We start from the raw sequence: 25464 nt of genomic DNA on the forward strand, positions 1-25464 counted from the left end.
TACTGGCATAGGTGCTGAGGAGGACATAAAGTGCTGAAAGAGCATGTTCGTGACACTGGGCCTTCCCTGGAGATGGATTACAAGAGATTTCCACCACTTCTGCACAAAGGAACTGCTTTTGTCCATGGGTCAATGCTCAGGGTGGTGCTAAGGCAGATGTTTCCCCACTGTTGGTCTCTGTGGCTGTGGCACAACACCATCCTGTGTGGGGAAAGTTGAACAGAAACTGTGGAGAGTTCCACAGGCAGAGCTGCAGCTGCTTGTGAAGAAAACCTTGCCAGTGGCTCATTTGTTATGTTTGCAAATGTGATATCAAAATGCTTCTGCAGCCTTTTCCTCCAAAATCTGCAGGGCTTCTTGGGGAGCAGAAGCTGAGTTTGCCAGGGCCCTGTGCAAAAGCCCTGCAGCCCTGGCCACTGCAGCAGCTGCAGGTGGAGCTGGGGGACCTGCAAGCTGCAGTGGTGCTGCTGTGGTGGCAGCGAAGCTCTGCTGGTGTTCAGGCAGTGTTTGTGCTGCTCTGTCCAAGCTGCTGTAGCAAAGTGCTCTGGCTAATGAAAAGGACATGGGTTTTATTATAGTGGGTTTTTTTCTCCTGTCTTCCTGGCCTTGAGCCCTCCAGGCACCTTATTAAAATAAATCTGATAATAGCCTTCATATTTGGAAGATGCTACGTATCTGCCAAGGCACTGAATTATTTACTGCTGCTGCTATCCAAAAAAACCCAGAAGTCCCATATGTGTGAAATGTTTCTTAATTAGAAGAAGGTTTGGATCTGCAGGCTTTTGTAGGAGGTAAGCCTTGGCTCCCCCAAACAACTTTGCTTTGAGGGAGAGAGAATGGAGGAAGGGGGAGAACTCAGCTGCTTAGGATGTTTCTGCTGCTGCTCTTCCCTGGAAAAATGAGTTAGTAATGCTGTTAAAATAATGTTCCACCTCCTACTAACCTGATCTGTGCCCTTGATCACTGTGGTGTTTTGTCTATCCTCAAGCAGTCCAGGTAACAGTGCTGTGCTGCTGTGGTTGTTTTCATTTTATTTTCAACTGAGCTGAAGTTATTTTTTCTCCCTCCCACATTGCCAGGAGAGGGATGACACTGGCAGCTTCTGCAAGCATTGCTGGGTTCCTAATGGAGAAGCTCTGCTGCTTTTATATCCTGCAGCTGTTTCCTTGCACAGCTTTTTCACTGCCTTGTGAAGCAGTGGCGAGTGCAGTGTGCCCTTACCCCCACGCTGGCCCTAAGGCAGGTGCAGGGCTGTTGAATTTCCTACCCTCCTGATTTCCCAGCTCTGTGAGCTGGGTTAAAGGATGGTTAAAGGTTAAATCCCACTCTTGTTCCTCGGGCATGAGCCTCCAGGGAGCACAGCTGAGATCAGCACTGGAGATTCTTGTGTCCCACTGTTGCTCTCCTGCCTGGGTCTGGTCCCCAGGAGGTGAGGATTGTCTCATTGATTGTCCCTCTCCTCCCCTTGGCTTCTCTTCCACCTTCAAGTGACTTTTGTCCATTGGGTCTTTCCGTGGAGTTTGATGCTGATGCACATAAAGCTTTGCTGGGAAATGGCATCTGTCTATCCACCATCCCTGGGTGCCTGTCAGCTCTCCTCCCTCCACCTGCATGCTCGGAGCATCAGCTGCAGAGAGAAATCTCTGTGCTTCAGTGCTTTCCAGTTCTGCTGTCAATCATGGAGGAGTGGTGCAGAAAATAATACAAATTCTCAAACATTTAAAAAATCCACTCATCTTGATCTCGGGGCCTGTGTGGATACATGCCCACACAGACTGTCTCCTGATACATGGGAGGTTGGTGGCCTTTGTTTGCTGAGGTCATGGAGAGCCTGGGTATTCTCTGAGTAGCACCGTGTGGTACCAATTGAAGATTTAGAGACAATGCTCACAGCTGGGTTTGGATGTTTATAGGTGCTGGAATGGGAAGGGACCCCAGGGAGTTGTGCCCTGTGATTGCAGCAGAGCCAAGCCTCCCTGCATTAGCTCAGCACAGCCCAGCATTGTGTTGGTACAGTGCATTTAAAACACAAGGCTGGGCTCTGATTCAGCACTGATGACTATGTTCTGTGAGAAATGGGCCAGGACCTAAAATCCTGGGGTTTCAGAGTCACTTTTTTCCCCAGGGGAACACTGAATCTGAGCATTTGGGAGTGATAAAGCCTTGGCTGCAGATGAAGCCAGGCTGCCACCTGCCAAAGGACAAGCTGCTGCCTCAGGGCTCAGGCAAAACCACGACAGAGAGCAGAAAAATCCCCACGGCTGTCAGGCTGGAGAGCTGATAACATTGCGTGCAACATGGATCAAAAATGCGGGGAATCACTAATTTAAAGTCTTTTGGCAAGCACTCAGGTTTTTTTTTTTCTTTATCCAGGACATTTTTACTTTGAAGGGATGTGATTTAGAGAGGTGGTGGGGTGAGGCTCAAAGGTCCCTGTCTGACCTGCTTCAGTGCCAGCAAAAGCACTGATTCGTGGTTGCAGGGAGTGCAGGGAGGGGTCTGAACATGCTGGGTGGGAGACCTGCTGTACCCATGGCCTGCTGGGGTCAAGGCAAGGGCCCACAGGACATTCCATTAATTCTTAGTGCATCTTCACCAACATAGAAGCTGCTCTGGTGCTCCTGACACTGGCAGTGGCCCTGCCTCACTGGGCTTCTGCTGGTGCCAGTCTGTGAATGTCCTCCTTTGAGTGGGGCAGCTATTTCTAGAAATAACCTCTCAGCTTTTCTGTATTTGAAAGCAGAACTCAACCACCTGAATTTTGGAGAAATTCTGAAGTTTCTTTTTTATCTGTCTCTTGCTTGTATTTCCTGAGGGTTTTGTTTGTTTTTTTTTTAAGGTACTGGTGCCTTTTATAAGCCAAAGATATAAAGAAAAGAGCTAGGTCTCTACAAATGAGCACAATGCAGTATTTAAGCTCTTAATTCCTGTGAGGACACAGATACTTAAGTGTTTTTTTGGGGTTAGACCTTTAAAGCAGAATCCTTTTAGAATTTATCTCGTGTCTGACCTAACCAGACTCCTTTGCTCAGTTCCCTGAAGATGAACATTCCCAGACTGGCACTGGCAGAGCTCTGGCCCAGCCAGACAGGAGCTTGTGGGGCAGGATAAACTGATAAAATCCCAGTCTCCATCGTCAGGAATTTTCTCTGGGAAGTGGCTTTTGGCTGTCTTTCTTACCTGGATTTGTCAGAGGAAGTTTTTTAGGGTAGATCTGAGAAATTGGTGTTGGTGCCAGTGCAGTTTGTGTTCTTTGTCCCTACAATGGCTCTTGTGGTGTCTAGAGCCTGTTTGTAGGTGAGAGGTTTCTTTAGCCTGGATGTGCAGCTGAAAACCCTCCTCAGCACCCTGAAAGAAACTAAAAATCCATCCCCAGAGCTCTGGTTTGTTAGCTGGTGTGAGAAAACCCTCTCTCCTGTCCATGAGCAGAGAAAGATTCCAAAGAAGAGCAGAGGTGGATGGCACACAAGACCTCTGCAGCTCACATTTTCAAGCAAGGTGACAATTCTATTTCTGGAGAGGTTCAGAATGTGTGATAAATGGCTTTGTCATAGTGCAGGGTTAGCTATGGGAGACAAGGATAAAAGCTCAAGATGATCTTGACTGCTTGTTTAGGATATGTGAGGTTATCAGGAAAAGGAGTGCTGTCAGTAAAGGTGGCACCCAGAGCTTGTTTCCCTTTCTCTCCTTGGAAAGCTTCATAAAGGCCACATGAAAATACAAGTTCAAGTGTTTCAAGGTTCCCTTTTGAAAAGAACTTACTGTCCTTCTGCAGCAAAAAGCTGATTTTTCTGTTTTGGAGAATCTGAGGTGCCTTGGTACCAAATACAAAATCAGTGTATTCTTTGCATTCTTTTCTGGCTTTGTGAGCAAACCTGCTTAATGGTGTCTACTGTTCTCTGCTCATTGAGAGCACAGAAAGCACCTTATCTTGTATACAGCTGGGCTCTTTATAATAGAAATGTCTGAATTATGTTTTTGACCCTAAAAGAGAGGGATGCACATTGTTATCCCCTTCACAGCTCATGCTTAGCCATGTGTTTTGCAAAATTGCCCTTTAAATTTTTTTATTTTGCTGAGGTTCCTGTTTATTAGTAACACTGAGCAGATGCTCTGCCTGGCCATGCAAACTAAAAACTGCTGCCCATGAGAGCTGCCTGTTTAAAAACAAATCTCTGATGAGAAAAATAATAAAATGATTAAGCTTAGATATTTCCTTGTGTTGTTTTTTTTTTTTACTAAAACCTCTTGGCTGCAGCATTTGAGCTAGTGGCAGTACAAGATGTGAAAAATTTGCAATGCAGAGGGCTCTTCCAGTGATCTATGAATGCAAACTGAGAGCTGTGAGAGATGTTATTAGGAGGTTCCCAGTACTCACCACTGAGCTTTTCTCCTTTTTTTTTTTTTTGTTTTTGTCTTTCCCCTTGAAGTTAGACTGAGCCCTGGAGGAAGATTGGGATGGATACAGTCTTTCAACAAATGTTAGGGTGTTGGAAATCAATGCTCAGACAAGGGCTTTTTGCTGTTTCTAGCAATAGAAAAATAGGAATGAAACCAAACGCTACTGAATATTCCAGTGATTTGTGGAGTTTAACCTTCAGTTGCATGTGAATAACTGGTAAATGGACTCAAAGCTCCAAGAGATAAGTAATCATTTCAGTTAATATGAGGACTGAGGGTTGGCATTTTTACACTTTTCATGACTCCAGTGCTCTGACAGAGGATCCCACAGTGGACTGGATTGGGGCAGAGAGTTGCCACTGGCCTGCAGGAGTTGTCTGGCTGATGTTATCACCCTTGTATCCTGGAGCCTCTGAGCCTGCAACAGACACTGATCAATGGGTGACCCTAATGTATTATAATTAGAGATAAACAAGCCTAGAAGGAGTAATTAGCTAATGGGCAGTTGTGTGCTCCAGAGATGACACAGTGCTTCGGAATGCTCTATATTATTGCTGGCCTGATTCAGAGAGTATCCAAATCTTGTAATGGTGACTAATCTGGTCTAAGTCTGCTTCTCTGGTTTTCAAAACCTGTCTGGAGTTCTTTATGTCTTCTTGATAATGCTTCTTGTTGCCTTTATATGTGTGCAGGCATGTATGCACACATGTGCTTCCAGCCTCTTTGAGTTGGCTAGCAGGTGTGAGTGAGATCTAAAGCCACGTCCTCTCCTTTCCAAATTGTGTTTCAGTGTGAGGTGAGGAGTGGAGGAGAGTGCTCTTCCTTGATATGCAACCAGTCCCTAAGATATGCAATCAGTCTGCAGGGCAGACAGGCTGTGCCAAAATCAGGGCACTGTGTTGTTTCTGTGATGTCCTTCTGGGTTGGCAGGTCTCAAACACCTTCCCCCAGCACCTGCTGACCAGTATGGACACCTCCAAGGCCAAGGAAGGATGTCTCCTGGAAAAGGCCTTCTCTTGTTGGACTTTTCTCAAGTCCAGTGAATGGGTATCTCTGCAGAGAGCTCACCACACCTATGTTGCATCAGCAACTCTAACAGTAAAGAGGCAAGGCAAGACATTTTCTGTGGGACCCAGATCAGAGAAATGTCCTTCCAAGCCCAGGAAATAAATCCAATGATCAGCTTCTCACATGGAGGCTCCATAGGAGGATGACCAACCCTGACCACAGCAGTGTCCTGGGAACAGCCAAACTGACTTTGATGTTGGAGACTTTTGTTCAGACATGGCTTATAGAAAAAGGCCATGATCATATACAGCTGGTTAAGCAGTAAAAAGCAGCTGTAAGTAGTCAGTTCTCAGCCTTTTTCCTTACGAGATAAACTATAACACTCTGTGCTTGGTTAAGTGATGAGAAAAACATGGTGGAAAACATGGAGTCCTTGAATGTAGTCAGCAGGATGTAAAAAACAAGTATTAGTCTCAACAAGAAAGCCACAGGTATTAGCAACAAAGGAGGGGTTGGCATGTAATCTGTAACTAATGATGAGCTCGGTTTTTGCAATATGTATGAGCTTAATTAACGCTACTATAAAAGTGTGTAAGCTGGATCAATAAATTGGAGACCGATGATCATTGATCAGATGTGCAAGTCTCCCTTCACTTTCCTCACTTTGAGCTGTGCACCAGGAACAGCTGCTTCTAGAAGCAACCCATTGACTTTGCTGTATTTGAAAGAAAAATGCAATGATTTAATTTTTGGAGAAATTCTGAAGGCTCCTTTTATTTATGTCTTGATTGCATCTCCTGGAAGTACTTCTCTACTGTTCTTAAATGGCAACAGGAATTTCTAAATGGTTGTAATCAGAAACTAGGCCAAGGTACTGTTTGTCTCTCAGTTGTGCTAGGTGATGTTGCTAGACTAGGAATCATATCTAGGGATTGAAATAATGGTGCAAGCTGCTGTCAACAGACTGTGAAAAGAGGAGTGGAGTGGGAACCTAGAGAAAGTGGAGGTGAGATTTGAAAGATGGAAGTTTGGAGGAGGTAGGCTCTAGGAAAGCTATGACAAGGGACAAAATGCAGCTGAAAAACATTCTCTCTGGTAGGAATCCTCTACTGCTAGTAGCAGCTGCCTTGTGGCTGAGCAGGGACACTCAATTTTTAATAAGAACACTAAATTCTTCAGGCAGAGGAACAAAGGAAAAACCCACCACAAACCTCAGTTTAAATGACAGGTAAAGTCACACCACTTTTATTAATTAAAGAAGCCTTTGAAAGTACTGGCAAGCACTTGCTCCACAGAGCAAGTTGGTGGCCACAGAGTGCATCCTGTGTGAAGCATTTCAGCAATGTCACAGCTGAACTTTGTTCTGACCCCCTCCCATTTCCCTTGGGATCAAAATCAGCACAGCCCTTAGGGGTTACAACTCAGAATCACTACTAAGTATCTAAACAAATCTGCATTAGAGTGTTGGGCAGATAGAGAGCACCACGAGGGGATGTCCAGCATGCGGGAATAATTTCCTACCAAAGCTACAGCAGTTCATGCAGCGCAGGAGAAACCTTGCTGAGGTTATCGAGCAGCCCGTGGGTAGCATAGCTGCCCTCTCCCTCTGCCAGGGACTGGGCCCAGGGGGTGTCCCCACGGCCTGGGCTGGCCAGGGTAGGGTGCCCGAGCGCCCAGCGTCCGTGGCTGTGTCACAAACACCGGCGATGGTGCGGTGAATGCTGCTCCCCTCCCGCCGGCCATGGGGCTGGCAGCCAGGCCCTCTCCTCTGCCTGGCTGCCTGGCAGGGCTGGGTCCATTTGGAGACTCTGTTTTCTTGTCTAGAGCAAAGATTATGAATGTTATTTTCTTTGTAGCAAGCACTGCCTTTTGTCCTCTCCCCAGTGGCTGCTGTTTCTTCTCTGTGCAATAACCAGAGTGTCTGGGGGTTTGTGTTTAAGCATCTGAGTGAAGGAACCAGGAACAAGAATGTTCTCACCCACAACTCAACAGCCAGTTCATGTCTCTGCTGCCCAACCCTTCTTTTCAGCTTCTTACAGAAGCATTGACAAGACACAATAATCCTACCAGCCATGCTGGCACACACCCAGGCATGGAGTGTGGTAGGTAATTCCTGATTTTAGTCTTTATTTTCAGTGCACTCAAAACACTGCCAGCACTATATCCATTTAAATGAATGCCTTGATGTGCTTTGGAGGGGATCTGACCTGGGTTGCTCTGAGCCTTCCAGTTTGTCTCAGCCCTTCAAATTCATGGGAGCTATGGTGGCACTAGTCTGCTTTTCTCACATGTACCAGGATAAAATCAAAATCTTTCAGGTGATTTGCACAAGTGAGAGCTGGAGGCTCTGACAGTCAGGAAGTGGCTGGTTGAGATTGAGCCTGGAGTATCCATTTTCTTTGAAAATGACCCAGTCCTGGTGCTAATGCCTCCTCCTGGTTTTTTCTGCCCATGCACCTCCACAGCAGATCTTAGAGCACACATTTATTTGCTCTAAGACTTAACCCAATCCTGTGAAAAGTTTCTGCCTCATTCATGAAGAATTTTCCAATGAAAAGCTCAACTCAGGAAGAAAAAGTCTGACTCAACTCACTAGCCCTGAAACAACACTGAGTTTAAACACTATTCCCAGAATAAATTGCTGGTTTCATGAACAGCATGGTTAATAGTTGGGATGTGAATCATAATTTTAGATTACAATTCCCACTGTGACGAGCCTGTGTGAGATATAATCCACTCTAAAAATGTGCCCTTCCTGAGTGTCCATTGGCAGGTGGACTTCTGCAACAGGACAAAATCTGTGCCAGTGATACTCATCCGATCCCTTGCTAAGGTGTATCCCTCCAGTTTCTCAATCCTACTGGTCACTTTGGTGGATAAATGAGCCATTTTGGAAGTGTTATGGGGAGATTGTTTTAATTTTACCTTCTGCTTGTTTGGGGGGACTTTCAGTCTTAGTACTTGGTGTAAGCAAATCCTCGAGATCTTGCAGCATAGGGTTTGTACTGGCTTTGTTGTTTCTCTTGTTTTTCTCCTCTTCTCGTTGCTGCATCAATAAAAAACATTGGGTTTAGTTAAAAACTGCAGGTGTAATCTGGGAAATGGTGGCCTGGTATCGTGTTTGTTTGGCTAAATGTTTGTTGGTATGAATGAATCTCTTTGCCAGGTTCAAGGTGCTGAATCCTGATCTGGTGATCAGGTGTTTCCAGGAAAGAAAGTACATCCCAGGCAGGACTGGAAAACAGTGGCTCTGCTCCTGTTAGAGCAAAGCACTTGCAGATAACATGGTTTAGATCCATCAGGCTGTCTGTGTGTTTTTACAGCTACCAATCTGCCCTCTCTGGTGTATTGGTTAGTTTTAAATGTGAGCCTCTTGTGAGAGAGGGTGTCAGGGATAAATGCCAGAGGAAGAGGGTATGGCAGCACAGGGATGGGCTGTAGGGCTGGCTTTGGCATTACTTGCATACATTTAGGGCTGCAAAAGATTCTCTTCTGGATAGTAGAGGGAATCTGTACTTTTGGCTGGGGCTGAGTCCTGCATTGTGATCCCTTTAGCCCTGATTCCAGCCAGGTTGTGCAGTGTGAAATAGAATGCCCTAAAATGTGAGCATGCTGTAGCACAGGTTCACCTGCTGCAGTACCTGAGGGTGCCCTTTGCACCAGGACACTTCCTTTAGGCCAAGTGATTGATTCTGAGTTTGAGCATTTGAATGTAATTCGTGGAGTCCCATTTCTCAGTGCTCACATCCTCACTTTTAATGTTGCACCAATCTCTGCTTTATGTGATGTTTTGCTTTATGTGGCACTGCTTCCTTGGCTTGGATTCTGTCCTGTGCCCGTGAAATGGGTTTGGTTTCCACGGACTTGTCATTGTTCCTGGGAAATCTCAGACACCAAAGGATTGTCTGAACCTTGAGGTAGCTTACTTTTGTAGATGAAAACCACAGTTTATGGCAAAGCCAATTGTAGTTCTGATGTATGAAACAGCAGACTACAATGGGATGTGACCACTCTGCACAGCTAGACATTAAATACCATCAGAGGGGACTGAGCAAGCATAAAATATGTCATCTTCTTGTGTCACCAAAGTGAAGAGTGATTTAAAGCATATGCTGTGCTTCAGGATTTAAGTGCATGGTATTTCAAAGGTGGTTTTGCCAGATCAGTACCTACCATTTGCATTTTCTTCTTCAGCTCTGCGTTGGCGCGCTGATATGCTTTAGACACAGCATTCAGGTAATAGATGGTGAGGCTAGAAAAGAAAACATGGTGCTGTAGTGATAGGATCAGGGGAAAGAAAAAGTTTCACAAGCAAGGAACATGTAATTGTTTGCCTATGCTCTAATTCCTAATTTTCCCACCAGCTGTCTCCAAACTTCTTTTAGAAGCTCAAGGTTTAGGAAAAATTTGGGCTGCCTGTGGCAGGGTTAGCCAAGACAGGCTGAGCCCATCCAAAGCTCAGTTCTACTCAAACAGAGGAAAAATGACCAGCCTGCCCTTGTGCCTCCACCTTGGCTGGCCATGGGCTCTCTCTGCTTCCTTTGCACCAACCTTGGGGAAACCAGGCACCAGCCTTGAGATGGAACTGTGACCACATAACACAGGGACCTCGGCAAAAACTGGAAAACCAGGGAAGCAGTGGTAGAATAGGGCCTTGACACCTCTCCTGAAAAGCAGTGCTCAAGGAACAGTCCCCCTTTTCCAGGACCAGCTGCATCCTCTATCCCTGGAAGGGAGCAAGGTTGAAGCCAGGTTGGAGCAGAGCCATGGGCTTTTGTTTTGATCCTCTCTTCTCCAAAAAGGGCACACCAAAGCCAGTGGAAAACTGAGCCAAAACTGGTGGGAACTGAGAGGCCAGTGGGGATGGGAGAGGGCATGCTGGCTGCCAGCCTCTGGCACACAGGGAGGCTGTGCTTTACAACATGCCCAGGTGTCTGGGCCTGTCGTGCCACCTCTGACACTCACCAGCCAGTAATATCTTGGTGGTAAAAAAAAGTCCTCTCCTGCTTTTGTGGACTTATAATCATCATCTGCTCAGGGACACCAAGCCATTTCCAGGAAAAGTACCAGCCATTCAGTTCATTGCTATAGTTGTGTTTTTTTTTTTTTTTTTTTTTTTTTTTTTTTTTTTTAATAAAGTAGGAAATTCTCTTATAGAAGGAAAACAAAGGTAGGGAAAGAAAAACGGTTTCCTGACAATTCATAACCTGTGTGTGTTGCTCCAGCCCAGGCGCATCAAACTCAAACCAGACTCAAGGATTTCATCAATTGATGCCCTAAGCCCAGCAAGGCACCTTGTACTGGCATGTGGGTTTCCAGGTGGAAGATCAGGAAGTGGTGCTTAGGATTGCCTTTCTTGAGGCTTTTTAGGAGGTCTGTTTAGAGGAAACACATTTGCTTCCTTTTGTCTAACATTAACCCAAAACTCAGTCTTGGTGATCTAGACTCTCTGTCCTGCAAATCCTCTTGGAAATTGTTTTTCTTTTTGTTCTTCTGTAAAGGCATGATAGTTTTAGTGCTTCTATGTTATCAAGCTCTGTTATCAAGAAAATACTACTTTGTAATCAGGGCTGTGAATGATGTTGATAACACATTGATATTTTCATTTTCCTAATTCTTGTTTATCGTAAGTTGACCTTTGTTTTTTTCTCAAGCTCTGCCAGTGAGGAGTTACACAAAAGAAACTGGGAGGGAGCATGGGGGGACAGGTGACCTGAACTGATCAAAGGGATATTCCACATCATAGAATGTCATGCCTGGTGTATAAATAGGGGGGAGTTACCTTTAACAGGGGCCAGTCTGGTTTTGGGAAGGGGGTCTGTCATCAGTCAGTGGTGGTGAGGAACTGTATTGTGTGTCACTTATTTTTCCCTTATTATTATCATTTACTATTATTGCTATATTTTACTTTAATTTTGATTATTGAATTGTTCTTATCTCAATCTGCAAGTTTTTCTTGATTCTCCTCCTCATTCAACCAGGATTGGAGACAGAGAGAAGAGGTTGAGCAAGTAGCTGGGTAGTGCCTAATTTCCAAGTGGGTTTAAACCATGACACCCTGGCGCCCCTCTTCTCTGATGTATTGCTTCCCCAGTTCTGGAGAGAGTGTGGGTCACTATCCTTTTCTAGCCTGCAGAGGAATTTTAATTTTCCCCCCTTCTTGATACAGTAAAATCCTTCTGTCTTCTGCCAGGAAGCTCTGCAGGCCACAGCTTGAAATCCTACTGTCAGCCTGAGTGGGATTAGGTGATGTGCCCATGGACACAATATCTTTCATTCTTCTTTCTCTGTATTTCCATTTCCCTTGTCCTTGGGCAGTTAAAAGCAGGACAGTGAGCTTGACATCCATGTCACTCACTGGACCCCATCATTGTTTGGAACCAGGAGCTAAGAACCAAAATAAATAGAAGATAAGTTTTGGATGGCACCTGGATAAAAGAGAAGTGGTTGTCATGACTAGAAAAAATTACTTAATTCAGTCCATAATAAGTGGAAAACACATTTTTGAGAGACTGCAATCAAAATCAACAGACTGTCCATTTATGATCCACCTGTTGCTCTTTGTAGGGGCTATTTTTAGTTAGGCTGGATTGCAGGTTGCCTTGCCTGCTGCTTTGAGAGCTTCTGGCTCCATGCTCATCAGGACTAAATGAAGCTTTTGCATTTCCCTGCTTTCAATCTCTTGGAAAACTGGATGAGGTTCATCACACGGGCTAGTTCCAGCTTAAACCTCTCTGCCTGTCTGCACCACAGCAGAAGTTGAAGATTTTCAGAGACAAGGCAGGAAATTGGGCACTTGACTGAAAAGGAAGAGAGAAAAGGGCCAAAGCCTTAAGAAACAACCTTGTTTGTTCACTGTGATTTTGTCTGTGGGATTATCACAGGCCAGGTGAGCACGTAGATAACAATCAGTGCCTCTGCAAGGCACCCAGTGCTCTCTCAATGCACCAATGCATGTGAGAGCTGCTGCCAAGGGGCCATAGGTCTGACTGGTCCAGGCACCACGGGGGGAAGCCACTTCTTTAGGGCTGTGACTCTCCTGGGAGCTGAACAGCTGGGAATCACAAGTGTGTAATACATATAGGCCATACAGGCAGCGTATCTGGCTGGAAAATGAGGATGTTTTGGGTAAAATGGGCATAAGGCATCTTTCAGTTCTCAGAGGGAAGTCAGGGCAGAGACAAAACTGTGTCTTGAGGAGAGTTGGACTGATGGTAAAGCTGTGCTATGGGAATAGCCAGCACTGGGAAGGTGTGATAAAAAGTGTTTCTTCAACAAATAAACTGAATTTGTGCTGTTACTTTTCCCACCTGACAGTGGAGGAAAGGGCAGGAGATTGTGACTGGAAAAAAAAACACATTATTTTCAAAGGTAGTGCTCTCTCCCATCAGCTTTTTTGAGGGCTGCATCAAAGCCTCAGAAACCTGGCCTGCAGCCCTTTTGTTAAGGTGGCCCATTTGGGGTGTTCTGCAGTCTCCATTTTGTGTTTGCAGTAGCACCTGCCAGTGCTGTTGTGAAGCCCCCAGGACCAGAGTTTCTAATTCAATATATGCTGGGGTGTGCTGTGAGACTTCGTGTCTCCTGCACAGACCTGCTCTGGTCTGTACAGGTGTAGGATCTGCCTGCAGAATGTACAGTACCTGATCATCCTTTTGGGATTAAAAAGAGCAAGTAGTTTGAGGTAAGTAGAGGGATGACATGTCACTTTCAGTTTATTTAGGATTTTTCTCAGGTTGTTTGTATAAGAAACTTTGTATGGAACTAGTATTTGATAGAATTGAATGGCATTACCTTCAGTGTAGCTATGCAGGATGAAGCATCACCGTGCCCAAGGATCAGCCCAGAGGCTCATCTCCAAAGTGTGGATACCCCAGAAAGAGTCAGAACAGGAATCTCTGTATGTATCAGGCTCCCCAGCTCTGTCCCCATCTCCCATTGATTAGCCTGAAGTGCTCAGAACTGCCTACAGAATTTGGCCACAGCCCTCCTACTCATTTTGATAGCTTTGTAAAGCCTCAAGAACGGTGCCAAAAATATATTTTCAAATAAAAGGAGAGCTAATCCTAATACTGCTGAAGGTGCTGGGGATTTAAGTTTGATTTCAAAGCTGAAATGATCAAACGGCACTAAAACAAATACCAGATGTATTACTTGGAAAATGAAGAAGTAAAACCCCCCAAACCCAAACAAAGCTCACAACTCTGCATATTTTTGGAACATGTAATTTTTGAATGCCCTGTCTTGGCTGTGCTCTAAATAACACCAGCTGTGACAGAAATTGCTTCTCCAAAAGGCACCAGGCTGAGACTGACCATTTATTTCCTGCTGGCTACAGAAAATTTTTCATATGGAAGCTGTGACAGCTTAGATATCTACAAGGCCTCTGTCAGCAATGCATTTCAACCACAAAGTTGTATTTAATTGGGTCAGGTAATTAAATTTTGGGAAATTGGGTTAGGCAAAGGTAAGGGGGCTAGGGAGCATGTGTTTGCTCTAATCCATGCTGTTATCTCAGCAGAACCTGTATTTAGACCTGACTAATATACCAGAATTTTTTTCCAACCTTCTCCCCCCAAGCCAGGCATGTAATATTGCAATGAAAACTTACACCATGAGCAGAATTGCAGGTATGATCAGTCCTGGATTTGCCAAATAGCTGAAGATCTTGGCAACAAAAAGTGGAAAATCGAGTTCGATGGTCTCTTGAATGACATCATACATCCTTTTCTTTCCACTGGGAAGACAAACAGCCAGTTAAGGAGTGTAGGTATCCTCTGGAGGGACAAAATGCCCCACTCTCATGGTGCTAAGCAGCATGTTTCACCTCTCTGTCAATGAACATCAGCTTGCTGAAGGCCACAAAGGAGTTTAAAATGCCTTTATTTGAAATTATCTATTGGTTCATTCATTCCCTCACTCTCTCTCCTCGTTGACTATACAATTAATCTTTGCTAGGCCAACTTGCTCCTGGAGTCAATACATTTATTTCCATGCTTGACTCCTTTATGAGTCCTGACTATTTACCCCTCTGAAATAGATAAAACCCTACAGACTGCAGTAACCACATATTTCTGATGAATATCTTGTTAAGTTTGGCCTTTTCATGGTAGAGATGACTTTCCATATGCAAATTCCAGCTTTCTGAAATAATGAGCCAACTTGAAGAGCTGCTAAGTAATGACAAAAATAGCAAGCTGTGATTATTGCTTAATAGGAGACTCAGTGAAAGAGTAATTTCAAATGGGATTGATAAAGCAGATGAGAGTATTCTGTGTGAAAGAAGAACAAATCTGTAAAGGGCTGGATTATGTAATTGACCTTCTTCTCTCCCTAGCATCTCTGGGTCTGGGAATTCAACACCATCAGGGTTATTCCTCCCATTTAGGCTTAGTGCTTCCTGGGAGCTTGCAGAATTCCCATCAGGAAGGTGTTGGACTCTCTATCTCAATGTTGAGAGCCAATAAAGAAAACTTGGATAAACAGCATCCCAACCTCATCAACTGCCAGGAGCTCAGGAGAGCTGAGCTTTCAGTCGAGCTGCCAAGGGTCTGAATCAGGCTGAGTGGCTTTTGAAGGGTTGATTGGGAATTGAAATAGCTCTTTCACATTGCACATTAGTCATCTCCCAATGATAGTGTGCGTGCAACAAGTTACTTGTCAGATCTTCTGACATTACTCGTTGACACCTGTCCTTGTTAGGGAACTGATGGTATTTTGGTCTCTTGCCTTTCCCCCGAGCCTTTGAGCTTTCTGATGTCATTCTCCGTCAGCAAGCAGATAACCCAAAACATCTACAAGAACAATTTGTTCCAAGCTGGCTCCTTGCTGAGTCAGATTCAGCAAGCCCAGGAAATGGCGTTATTCAATCAAATTAGACTTTATTGGCACGTTAATCCAGTCCACTGAATGCTTTGTGCAGTGCTGATTTTGTCCTAATTAAAAGAAAAAAAAGGCCCCACATTTAAAAAAAAACCCAAACACCAAAGAAGAAGGGAAAAAAAGGCAGTAATTTTACAGGCTCACCCCTATCCATTTCCTGGTATTTGCCAACTAAAATCAACATGTAAAATACATCCTTTGGACTGATTTTGTTTCCTCAATGATCCAAAGAGCCTTTAGGATACTCCTGTTGGCGTTTTTGGGGTTTTTATTCTGGAACTGAGACTCCATCTCTGCTGGAATCCAATCCTTCTAACTTCATGAAAATATGAGCATTTTGCTTTCAAAACATGAAAGCGAAAATGAAAATTTTCTTCCCATGTACCACAGAACAAAAACATTCTTTTTGGTGTTTTGGTAGTACCTGAAAGGTCCACAGTCAAAGGAGGGAGGCAGGGACATGATGGTGTAAGCCACAGGCAGGAGGCTGAGGAAGAGGATCAGCAGCAGCAATCCCATGTAAAAATTGTTAGACTTGGATGCTTTGAAGACTCTTGCATGAGGGACATTGCTGCTCATGACAGCCCAGCACTGAAAATACATGGAGGTTAATAAGCGCAGCACGTTTATACCCACGAGCCCTGGGGCGTAAAAGGATCCCATCCTGAAAAGGAAAAGAGAAGGACAGGAGCTGTTTTTTGACAGACTGGAAGGTTTAACCTTTTCAAGAACAGAAAAGGAGGTGTTTGTGTGCTGACAAGTTTGTTCACAAACAAAGGCTGAGCGGGCTGATAGGTGCTACCCACGTGTGCCCACAGCAGAAAAAGTCACCTGCACCCATGGGTTATGGTATGGTCCCCCTCACTGAGGGCACCAAGGCCTCAGACTGCTCAGGAGTTGCAAAGTTTTTCAGTTTGTGACAAAAATTTCTTGGAGATGGCTTGGAAAATGTTAGGTGAATGTAACCAGAGGAGAGAGACACGCTTTTATAGTTAAGCACAGAAAGCAAATCAGAAAAAACAGAACCCAGAGGTTTATCTTGTTGGCTTGGAAGCTCTCTAACTCCACTAACAGGTCTTCTCAATAATATGAAAAATAAAATAAAAGGAAATATCTTACCAAATCATTCCCTGGTTGAAAACCAGACCCAAAACGTTGCCGCTAATGTCAAACTCTGCATAGGACGGCTGTGTGGGGAAAGAAAGGAGAGTGTGCTGTTGCTGGAGGTACCTGCTGGGTTTCTGCTGGGTGCATGATGCTTATTCAAAGCTGGCAAGCAGGGCTTCCTGGGAGGGCTCCTGCTGCGTGCACACTGCCTGAATGAGCAGCACGGGGAGGGGAGAGCAGAACTGGAGCTGCTGCTGCTCCTCTCTTGGCTTCCTGAAAGCTGCCAAGATCGATGGAGGTGCTTAGAGTGCTCTGTGTTTCTCTCTCCCTGCTAATATGACACCAGCTGTGAGCATGGCACGGGACCATGTTTAAACTCCAGCTGGTGCCTGGCTATGGACTTACAGTTCCACCCTGGTAAAATATTGAATCTTGAAGCAGTGATAATTATGAGCTGGAAGGCAAATGCTATGCTGGATTATGTCCGTGTCCCTGGGTCCAAGCTGCTGAAGAGCAGAAACACAGGGAAAAGGGAGAGAAATACAAGGGAATATATGACCTGATGGGTATTAAGTGACATTTTACTCTGTGCTAGCTGATCTATTGCTCCATATAAAGCAGTATTTTAGCTATTTTAGCTATCTGATGTGGGTGCTAATGGTGGCAGGTCCAGAACAGGCTGGTCTGATCTACTGGCAGTATTTGTTGCTTTATAAATTATTATTTTGTTAAATTTGCCTATGATGAAGCTACTTCTATATATATCTACTTTTGTGTGCACAAAACTTAGGTGATTTTTGTCAGATGAAACTTTGTGTAAAGACTTTCATGTTACGTTTTCTTGAAAAAAAGCTATTTTTTTTTTAAACTGCAATGCAGGAAACAGAATTCGAAGAAATGGTCAGTGATGCTCTTATATCTTTGGAATCCTATGTAGTATGTCTGGTTTTTATGCCATTTGCATTTATTAATAGTGTCAGCAATTCATAAAGTTGAAGATGTTTGTGCTTTATGATGAAAACTCAAGTGGAGTCTAGTCAGAGTCTTGCTTTGCTGACTGCTCATAGCTTTGGGAAGGGACGGCTGTAAACACTGGGGGTTTTTTTTTGTTCTTTTGATTCTGGTCCATTTCTACTTTAAATCCTCAGCTAGAAGTTAATATTGGCTTCTTTTTTGCATGAAAATAAAGACAACTTTCAGCATCTGCTGTCCTCTGCCTTGAGTATTCCTAGGTGAGAAGGCTGGGTTAAACAAGAAGCTTATTCATTATCTGCATTAGAAAAACACATAGAAAATTGTGCTGGTGTCCCTGGCTGGGTTGGGTTAGTTGGCCATCAGCAAACCATCTTTGCAGAAGCAATGGAAGTAATTTCATGTTGCTTGGCTGCTGAGGGGACCCTCCTAGGCCACCCTGGGGAATGTCCTCTGCCTCCCTCATAAGAAACACAGAGCTGCACAAGCAGCAAAATGCCTGTTGTGCCCTGCCTGCTCCTCCTTGACCAAAGCCCTCCTTTTTGCTCTTCTCCAAACCACTCCTGGGAGCCCTGTCACTATGACAGCTAGGCAGTGGGTACGCTGATCTGCTTGTAATCTTGTAAGGTATTTTCATCTCTGAATCCATCTGCTTTTGTTTCCTCTCCTGCGAAGCAATGGACTTCCCTCCATTATTTTATTTGGTGTTTTGTGCAGCCCCAGTACTGACTGTTTAGTAATGCAGCCTTTATGAATAATGGAGTCCAGTGCTGTTGTGTGTTACACGCACATGAGAGGGGAAGGAAATGCTCCTTGTTCCACTGCAGCAGAAGAAACACCATGAGCAATCTGGAGCTTCTAGAGCTTCTGGAGCAGAAGCTTCCAGGAACAATCAGGAGACACTGCTGTGAGAAAAGCAGGTTCCTGCCTGCAGGGTGGCCAATGAACAGGAAGGTCTGGGGTTTTGAAAGGGGATATAGAAGGGCCCAAGGTTTTGGGGTAATAGCAACTGAATGAACACCAGATGATTTCTTTCTTAAGTCAGCTTCATGTCTTAAAGTTCTGAGATGGGGAGGAGAACTGCATTTTTGCATGTAGAGTTCTTACTGGGATGGAGCTGATTGATCCAGAAAAGTGATGCAGACTATGGATACCATAGTGATATGGATACTAATTATCCAGCAAAACCAGATGGCCACTGGAAGCATTCAAAACAAAGTCATTTGTAGTGTTTGACCAAATGGCCCTAAATTACTTTTGTCTTCTTGGCTATAAGATACTGACTGGGCTATAAGGTACTTACGAATCCAGCCTCTAGGTCCCAGCACCAACAGTAATTCACAAATCTGACAAAGCAAGCTCGGATGAAATCTCCCACCAGAATGGTTATGTAGGTCACCAGGATATCAGACACAGTGAGCCTCACGAACTCCTGCAATTTAAAAGAAGGAAAAAACCTATTTAACTCCTATAATTTCAGTAACACATTCAGGATTGTATTTTTTATTAGGCTATTTGTCTTTATATGACAGTAATCTTCAGGAAAGCATGCCACGAGCAAACTCCATGCCTGTTTTCAAACTATGCAGTGCCTAAGCTTTACCTCTGTGCTTGGGAGCTACAAGCTCTGTTACAGCTTTTAGATCTGATAGCTGCTGCTGGCATTATTGACTGCTCTGCATGCTGTGGCAGCACAGAAAGTGGGAGCAGAATGCTAATGCTGCAGGAGTGCTGCTGTAAAATATACTTATGCCCTCATTTGGTTTGATTGTGCATTGCTCTGGTATGGCTCAGCCTCCTAACTTTCACGTGGACTTCTAAGAAAATTGTTCAGTTGTAAACAAGAGCTGTGTGCAAGTGTAGAAAAAGGAGATGTGCAAGAGAAAGAAGATAAAATTGCAGGCTGAAGGAACACTCATAGGGTGGAGATAGCTGGTGGCCCAAGGATTCAAAAGGAAATATAAGAAAGGCTTTTAAAGTATGAGGGGGGAGAAACAAAGATCTGCTGAATGACAGCTCAGCTACACCAAGGATCAGCTCCTTCTGATGAATGACAGTGGCTGGTCTTCTCCCACATGGCTGAGAACCACCTGGCTTTTGAAGATGCCTTGTGTGTGCACAGGAATCCATAGCCTTGTAGTTTGGCAAGCCCTATCAGCCAGCAAACAATTCCTTTTACTGTTTAAGTTGTGCATAGTTGGCTGCAGATCTTCTTGGTGCGAGGTAAATAATTAACAGGTAAAAAAATGCGAGGTGGATTTGTCTGGTGAAGCTCTGAGGACTTGAAGGCCGCCCTGTCTGCCTTTCAAGGGGACTTCTTTTGCCTAATTCTGCTTTCATCCCATGGCCCCATGCTGCGTTACTGACTGGGACATGTCAGGAGCTCTCCTGAGGCATGTCCTCTGGCTGGGTTTTACACCTGCACCAAGTCCTCTCTGGAACAAGTGTCACAATAAATGGAGAAGAGAGGTTTGTTTCAAAGGCACAGTCATGATCTGAACAAGACCATGGTGCAGGTGTGGCTGCAGACTGCCTGGCCTTTTGTGCTCTTCACAGCCCGTGCCTCAGAGCTGTGCATGCCCTGGCTGCTTCCAGCTGAGGATTTCACCACCATGGCTTTAGAACCATGGCCAAGGGCTGGTATTGCCTTGGTGATGCTGTGTGAGAGTGGGGGAAAGAGCTGCTGTTTGTGAGGAACACTTCAAGCCTTGAAATGTTAAAGGCATCAGTGGGAAAAATGTAAATGGACCATCCCAAACCAACACAGAGGCTTGCTACAAAATGGATTTCTTACAATGCCGACAGTTGTCTCCCAGCAGGGTCCCCTGGGCACGTCTGCAGGGTCAAGGGGAGCTGGGGTGACAGCGCTGTCATTCCCTGCAGACGAGTTGTGGTGACCAAGCAGTGTCCAGTGAGTGATGTTTTTTACCACATCCTCTTCTGCCAGCTGCAATGAAGACACACCCACACCCCCCCAGACAAAACCATCAGAAAATAGAAAACGTGGAGGTGCTTGAAGAAATCTGAGGCATTGAGTTCCTCCCTGCTCCTTAGCAGTTACCACCCTGTGTCTGTTCACAGTGGAGTGCCAGTGCTGGCAATAGCACAGAAACTCCTCTTTTGCCTGGAGCAGGGGAACAGCTGAGAGTGGGTCAAGACTCCGTGAGTTTTTGGGGAACAAGCAGCATGCTCCCTGCACGTGGAGGAGTCAGATCTCCTTCAAGACTCCTGTATGCAGATGTAGCCTTCACCCAGTCCTCCTCCTTCACATTATTCATAATTTTTCAGGGCAGAGCAAACCGCCCTGGTGATTCTAATTCTTCCCCATTTAAAACAGAGTAATTTTTTCTGTGGATAAGTTAGACGTTTATCCTTTCCTGCAGTTATCTGCCCACAACATGCTACCAGGATAATGTTAAAGAGGGGAGGCAGGGGAAGAGGATTATAAACTGTATCCTCAGGGTCTGCAGTAATAGAAATTGCAAACAATGTCAGATGGAGAAAAAAAAATAGAATTGCCCTAACATGCTGTGATTATGGGAAGACAACAACTATGCTCCTCTCAGGTCTGTAAAGAGAAGCCAAGGACTCTGCTTGGTGAGTCTCCCTGGGGCACTGCCCAAGAGGACTGGGGACAGAGCAAGCACCCTCTGCAAAAGGAGTGATTGTCCCTGCTGGCTGTGAGGACAGAGTATGTTCACCCTCAGCTCTGGGAAATGCTATTTGACCATGGCTTTTTGGCTCAGCTCTTACTTTTTCGTTGACATCATCCATCAAGGCCAACAAAAACGTGTAGAGGTTTCCCAGGAAGAGCGCGAAGATCCGCCCCAGCTGCCACTTCAGCCCGATGCGGGGATGGTAATTTTCTAGGGCAGCGATGGTCTCAAACAGCGGAGGGCAAAACATGCCCAGCAGGGACATCACAATTTCAACCTGCCACGTGAGGAAAACGAGATAACTGCTCATAGTAACAACAGTGACTATCTTACTTTGGGCAGAGCAGGAGTTGCTGGCAACTGGTTGGATATTTCTGAAGGATTTATAAAGGGGAGGGAGTCAAAGCAAACTCAGCTTCTGGCTTCGCTCGGCGTGCAGGCAGCACAGTGTCAGACTTCAGGGCCGGGCTGCACGACTTGCTCTTGCAGGAGCATTTTTGCTCTTATCTCAAAGGGATGAGCTGCAAAGAATTTGCTCCCTGTCAGTCCAGACTCATGAATATTTAGGTTCCTCAAGTACCTTGCAGTATTGCTTGCATCAGCTCCAAGGTTCTTATTTTAGTTTCAGAGGAAGCGCAAGACTTGGCTTGTGTGCATAAAGATAATTAGTCAATGCTAATGTTTATTTTCCACTTTCAGCACCTTTGCTTTTGCAGAAGGCATTTACAGGCTTGAACAGAAGCATGTCAAGATCTCAGTTTTGCAGCTCAAGAAAATGTGTCCCAGTGGTATCTTTGTGCCTCTTTATCATGCCAGATACTAAGTTGTACTGTAGTCAACGAGGTCATTGGCCAGTTAAGGTTAGCTCAGGCATGACTTAAAGGCTTTAAATTTTTTTATAGCCCTTTGGGCCCATGGCCTGCATCTGTACAGGTGCAGGTAGTCTCTGACTCCTCTTTGTGCTTTTCTTTCCAGAAGAAGTAACAGTACCCAGCACTATATTTGTTCAGATCTCACATTATCACCAGGAAAACTCAGACATTAAAATTTTTTTAATAAGATTTTTTTTCTTTGGTAAAAATCTATAGTGATAAAGCATTTGGTAAGCAAGTGCTGTCTTTCTAAAGTTTTCTGAATGAATTTTAAAAATGCATGGCTTTGGATTTAATTTGGCTTTGATATATAAATACATGTTAATGTAGTAGATATTGAAATTAAACCTTTGCATAGGTTGAAATATTTTTTGCTGTATGTGAAGAGCTTAAAGATTTTGAACTTCTCATTCCAGATAAGGGAAACTTTGACAGTTGACATTTTTTTGCAGGTTCTAATGTTTTATTCCCATTATTCAAGGTGAATGACAAAGATTTGATTTTAGAGTTAAGTCTGATTACACACATTTCTAACACCCAGAGAGCTTTCTAGTACAACAGAGTTTGTGAGTGTTATGATGCAACTTGATTCTTAAGATGGTGATTGGTATTGGAAGTGCTGAAAAGCCATTGACTTTTCTAGTGATTTATTATAAGAGTATTTTCCCTTCTCTGCAGGAGTTGTTAATTTGCCCTAGGAACTTTCAGGGAGATTGATGTGCATTGCAGCTACAACAAGTACAAAGGTACTGAAGGGCACTCCTGGGCCCTGGTAGGGAATCCCCCTGCCTTGGATGCTGTCCTCAACCTGTGACAATTAATTTGCTGATGTCCAGAGGAAATTATCCCAGCAGAAAACTGGAAGCAGTTTCCTTACCTCATTTCTTTCATACCATCCAACGTTTTGCATTTTGGAAAATGTCTGTGAGCGTTTCACCACAAAATAAATGAGGTAGCCACTCCCACACAAGCAGCAAATGATGAGGACATTGGCCAAAACACGCAGGAACCTCCTCAGATGGATATTCTCATCCTTGTTGCTTTCTTGCTCATCTACAATGGACTCCTGAAAAAAACAGGAGGGGTGCATAAGAAATTGGGATGGATATCTTGCACCACCATGCATGAGGTGACATCACAAGGTTTTTCACCCCATGAAATTCAATCTTCTTCTATTCTGGCTAGATCCAACTTGGCAGTTTTAGTTAAATTCAAACTAACCTCCATAGAGGCATCCTGGTTTGACTGAATGATATCAAATGGCAAAGAGCCTGAGATATCCCAGGGGAACTACACTCATAATTAATACAAATTCTTTTAAAGGCCAAAAAAAGGGAGTTAGGGGAAGTGAGTCACAGAAGCTGGATCTGCCATGGATCAGCACCATGCCCCGTTCCTTTGGAGAGATGCTGAGTGGGTATCCAGATTTCCCCTTAAATCTCTGCCATTGGTAGGTGCTGGCAGTGTCTCCAGGAGCAGGCAGAGGACAGTTAGGTTTACCTTGAAGCTGGTGGTGATGGATGCAAACTTGTTGTCTGCTGTCTCTGGGTTGCCAATGAGGTAGTCCCAGCTGGTGAACATTTTCCAGCTGAAAATGAAGTTGTTATCATCCCCATCTGCCGTGCTCTCGTTGGCATTGCGAGCCATCCTGCGTGAGGGTGTGAGCAGGGACAAGGTCAGACAGTGCTCCACAGAGCCACCACACACCCTTCAGCTTTGCACAGCTTGGGTAAGATGGAGTGGGGCAACCATTCCTGGGGCCTGGGAGTGACTAAAATGTGCCACTGGACTTTAGGTCTAAGGAGGACTGAACTGGCAGGGCCTTCTATTAAAAATAGTGATACAGAGAAAAACTAGCATAGGTAATTGAGGAAGTTAAGGATTGCTTTGTCCAGCTGGTGCCTGAAGAAAGTCTGTTCACAGTGCTTCTGGGTCCTAGGCTGCAGTATATGGCAATGCTACCTTTAGTTAGTTAAATTTAGTCAAGACCTCCATGTCCTATCCAATACACTGCAGCACAAAGGTTTAGTGAGACTTCACTTGCTGTGCAATGCTGGAGCCAAAGAGCTTGCAGGAAGTCATGCAGGGAGGTAGAAAGGATTATTCTTGTTAATCAGCATAGGAGCAGATATGGCTTCTGCTGTTTCCTCTCTATTATTTGACCACTGAAATCCTTTTGTAAATGCCCCTAGAGTTCCTAGCACTAGTCCCTCAAGGAAGGCAAGACAACAGATGCTGCAATTTCATGGCAAATGTACAGCAAATCCCCATGTCCCCCTCCAGCCAAAGGCTCAAGTAGCTCTTTCTGCTGCACAGCAATATGGCCTGTTTCAGGAAGCTGTACAAATCTGTGGGCTTATCCTTTCTTCCAAAGAAAGGAAGAACTTTTCACGGCATGTCCTTCAGGCAGATATAGAGGGGCTTATTTTTTTTATTTTTAACTTTGCAGAGACCATTACAGCACTGACAAGTGCTTTGGTTGTGGGAGCCTCACTGAGGCTGGGAACAGTGCACAAGAGACACAGAAATTGTGGCCACTTTCAGGCTCCACTGATTAATTTAAGGACTTAACAAACAGAGTCTGGTAGCACTTGGCTCTTTTCTGCAACCCTTGCACTGTCTGTGGGACCCATGTTGTCTTTCAGGAGTGTTTATTTTGCAATGAAAGCATGCAAAAGGAACATTTGAAATTTACTGCAAGTAAAATCCTCCTTCATTTACAAAATTACCTGTTTGATGGCCCTGTTGTAATGTTGGAGGAAGGGTTAAAGAGATCTGGAGGGGAGGAGAAGGGAGAGGATGGCTGGAGCAGGAATGGCTCAGAATAGTGCACACGGGCACACGCATGAGGCAGGGGGAGTGCCCAGTGCCCTCTGCCCACCAGGGCCAGGGTGGTCGATGGGGAGGCCGAGTGCAGGAAAGCAGCAGGCACACACCCCCCTTTGCCCACATTCCCCCAGCCATCCAGCCAAGGCTGGAGCAAGTCTGGGTGCCCAGGGAGGGGAACCCAGCTGTGGGACACATCTGGGTGGATTTTGCGGAGGGGTCAGTGTCGGGTGCACTTACGATCTTATAACAACCATCAGGCTGTAGCCAAATACGCTGATCCCAACCATGAAATATGCCATTGGCAGCCTGTATTTCAACCAGCCAATGGTCCTCTGGTTGTTGTAGTAGCCATAAAAGAGCGCTGAGTATTTGATGTAGCCCTGGAGGGAAAGCAAAAGAAATCCTGTGTAAGCTGTGCAGCTTCTTCTCTGCAGGAAAGGGATTTCTAGAGAAAACTGAAGATTTAAAACAAGGAAAATCAACCTGGAAAAGTTTTTAGGGTCTCATTCTTGTCTGTTTGCTGCTCTGGCACCTTTGAAAGCCATATTCTTAAGAGTTTATCTTCCTAAGAGAGGTAAGATGAGGGAGACCACGTCAGAGGATAGTGGCTTAAAACTAAAATGTGGTTTTGATTCATCACTGTTTCATCCCTCCCAGAAAAACATTCTTATTGCTGTTTGTGGCTGCAGCCCACCTGCTTCTCTAAGCCAATAATCAAACACTCAGATCTTGTATAAAAG

At 44.8% G+C, this 25464-nt stretch overlaps 1 protein-coding gene across 1 annotated transcript in view; it reads right to left on the reverse strand.

Moving 5' to 3' along the window:
• Positions 1 to 6723: 6723 nt before the first annotated feature.
• Positions 6724 to 25464, reverse strand: part of TMC2 (transmembrane channel like 2) — a 30875-nt gene continuing 12134 nt past the window's right edge. Inside the window, exons 9-20 of the mRNA XM_058033785.1 lie at positions 24962 to 25104; positions 23396 to 23543; positions 22773 to 22961; positions 21121 to 21300; positions 20162 to 20314; positions 18671 to 18799; positions 16408 to 16475; positions 15713 to 15952; positions 14018 to 14143; positions 9583 to 9661; positions 8335 to 8455; positions 6724 to 7229 (exon numbers count right to left, since the gene is read on the reverse strand). Coding sequence (XP_057889768.1) covers positions 6976 to 7229; positions 8335 to 8455; positions 9583 to 9661; positions 14018 to 14143; positions 15713 to 15952; positions 16408 to 16475; positions 18671 to 18799; positions 20162 to 20314; positions 21121 to 21300; positions 22773 to 22961; positions 23396 to 23543; positions 24962 to 25104 — 1830 coding nt within the window. The 3' untranslated portion in view covers positions 6724 to 6975. The remainder of the gene's footprint in view (positions 7230 to 8334; positions 8456 to 9582; positions 9662 to 14017; positions 14144 to 15712; positions 15953 to 16407; positions 16476 to 18670; positions 18800 to 20161; positions 20315 to 21120; positions 21301 to 22772; positions 22962 to 23395; positions 23544 to 24961; positions 25105 to 25464) is intronic.

Source organism: Melospiza georgiana, chromosome 1 (genome assembly GCF_028018845.1).
Source record: "Melospiza georgiana isolate bMelGeo1 chromosome 1, bMelGeo1.pri, whole genome shotgun sequence".
Classification (NCBI taxonomy): Eukaryota; Metazoa; Chordata; class Aves; order Passeriformes; family Passerellidae; genus Melospiza; species Melospiza georgiana.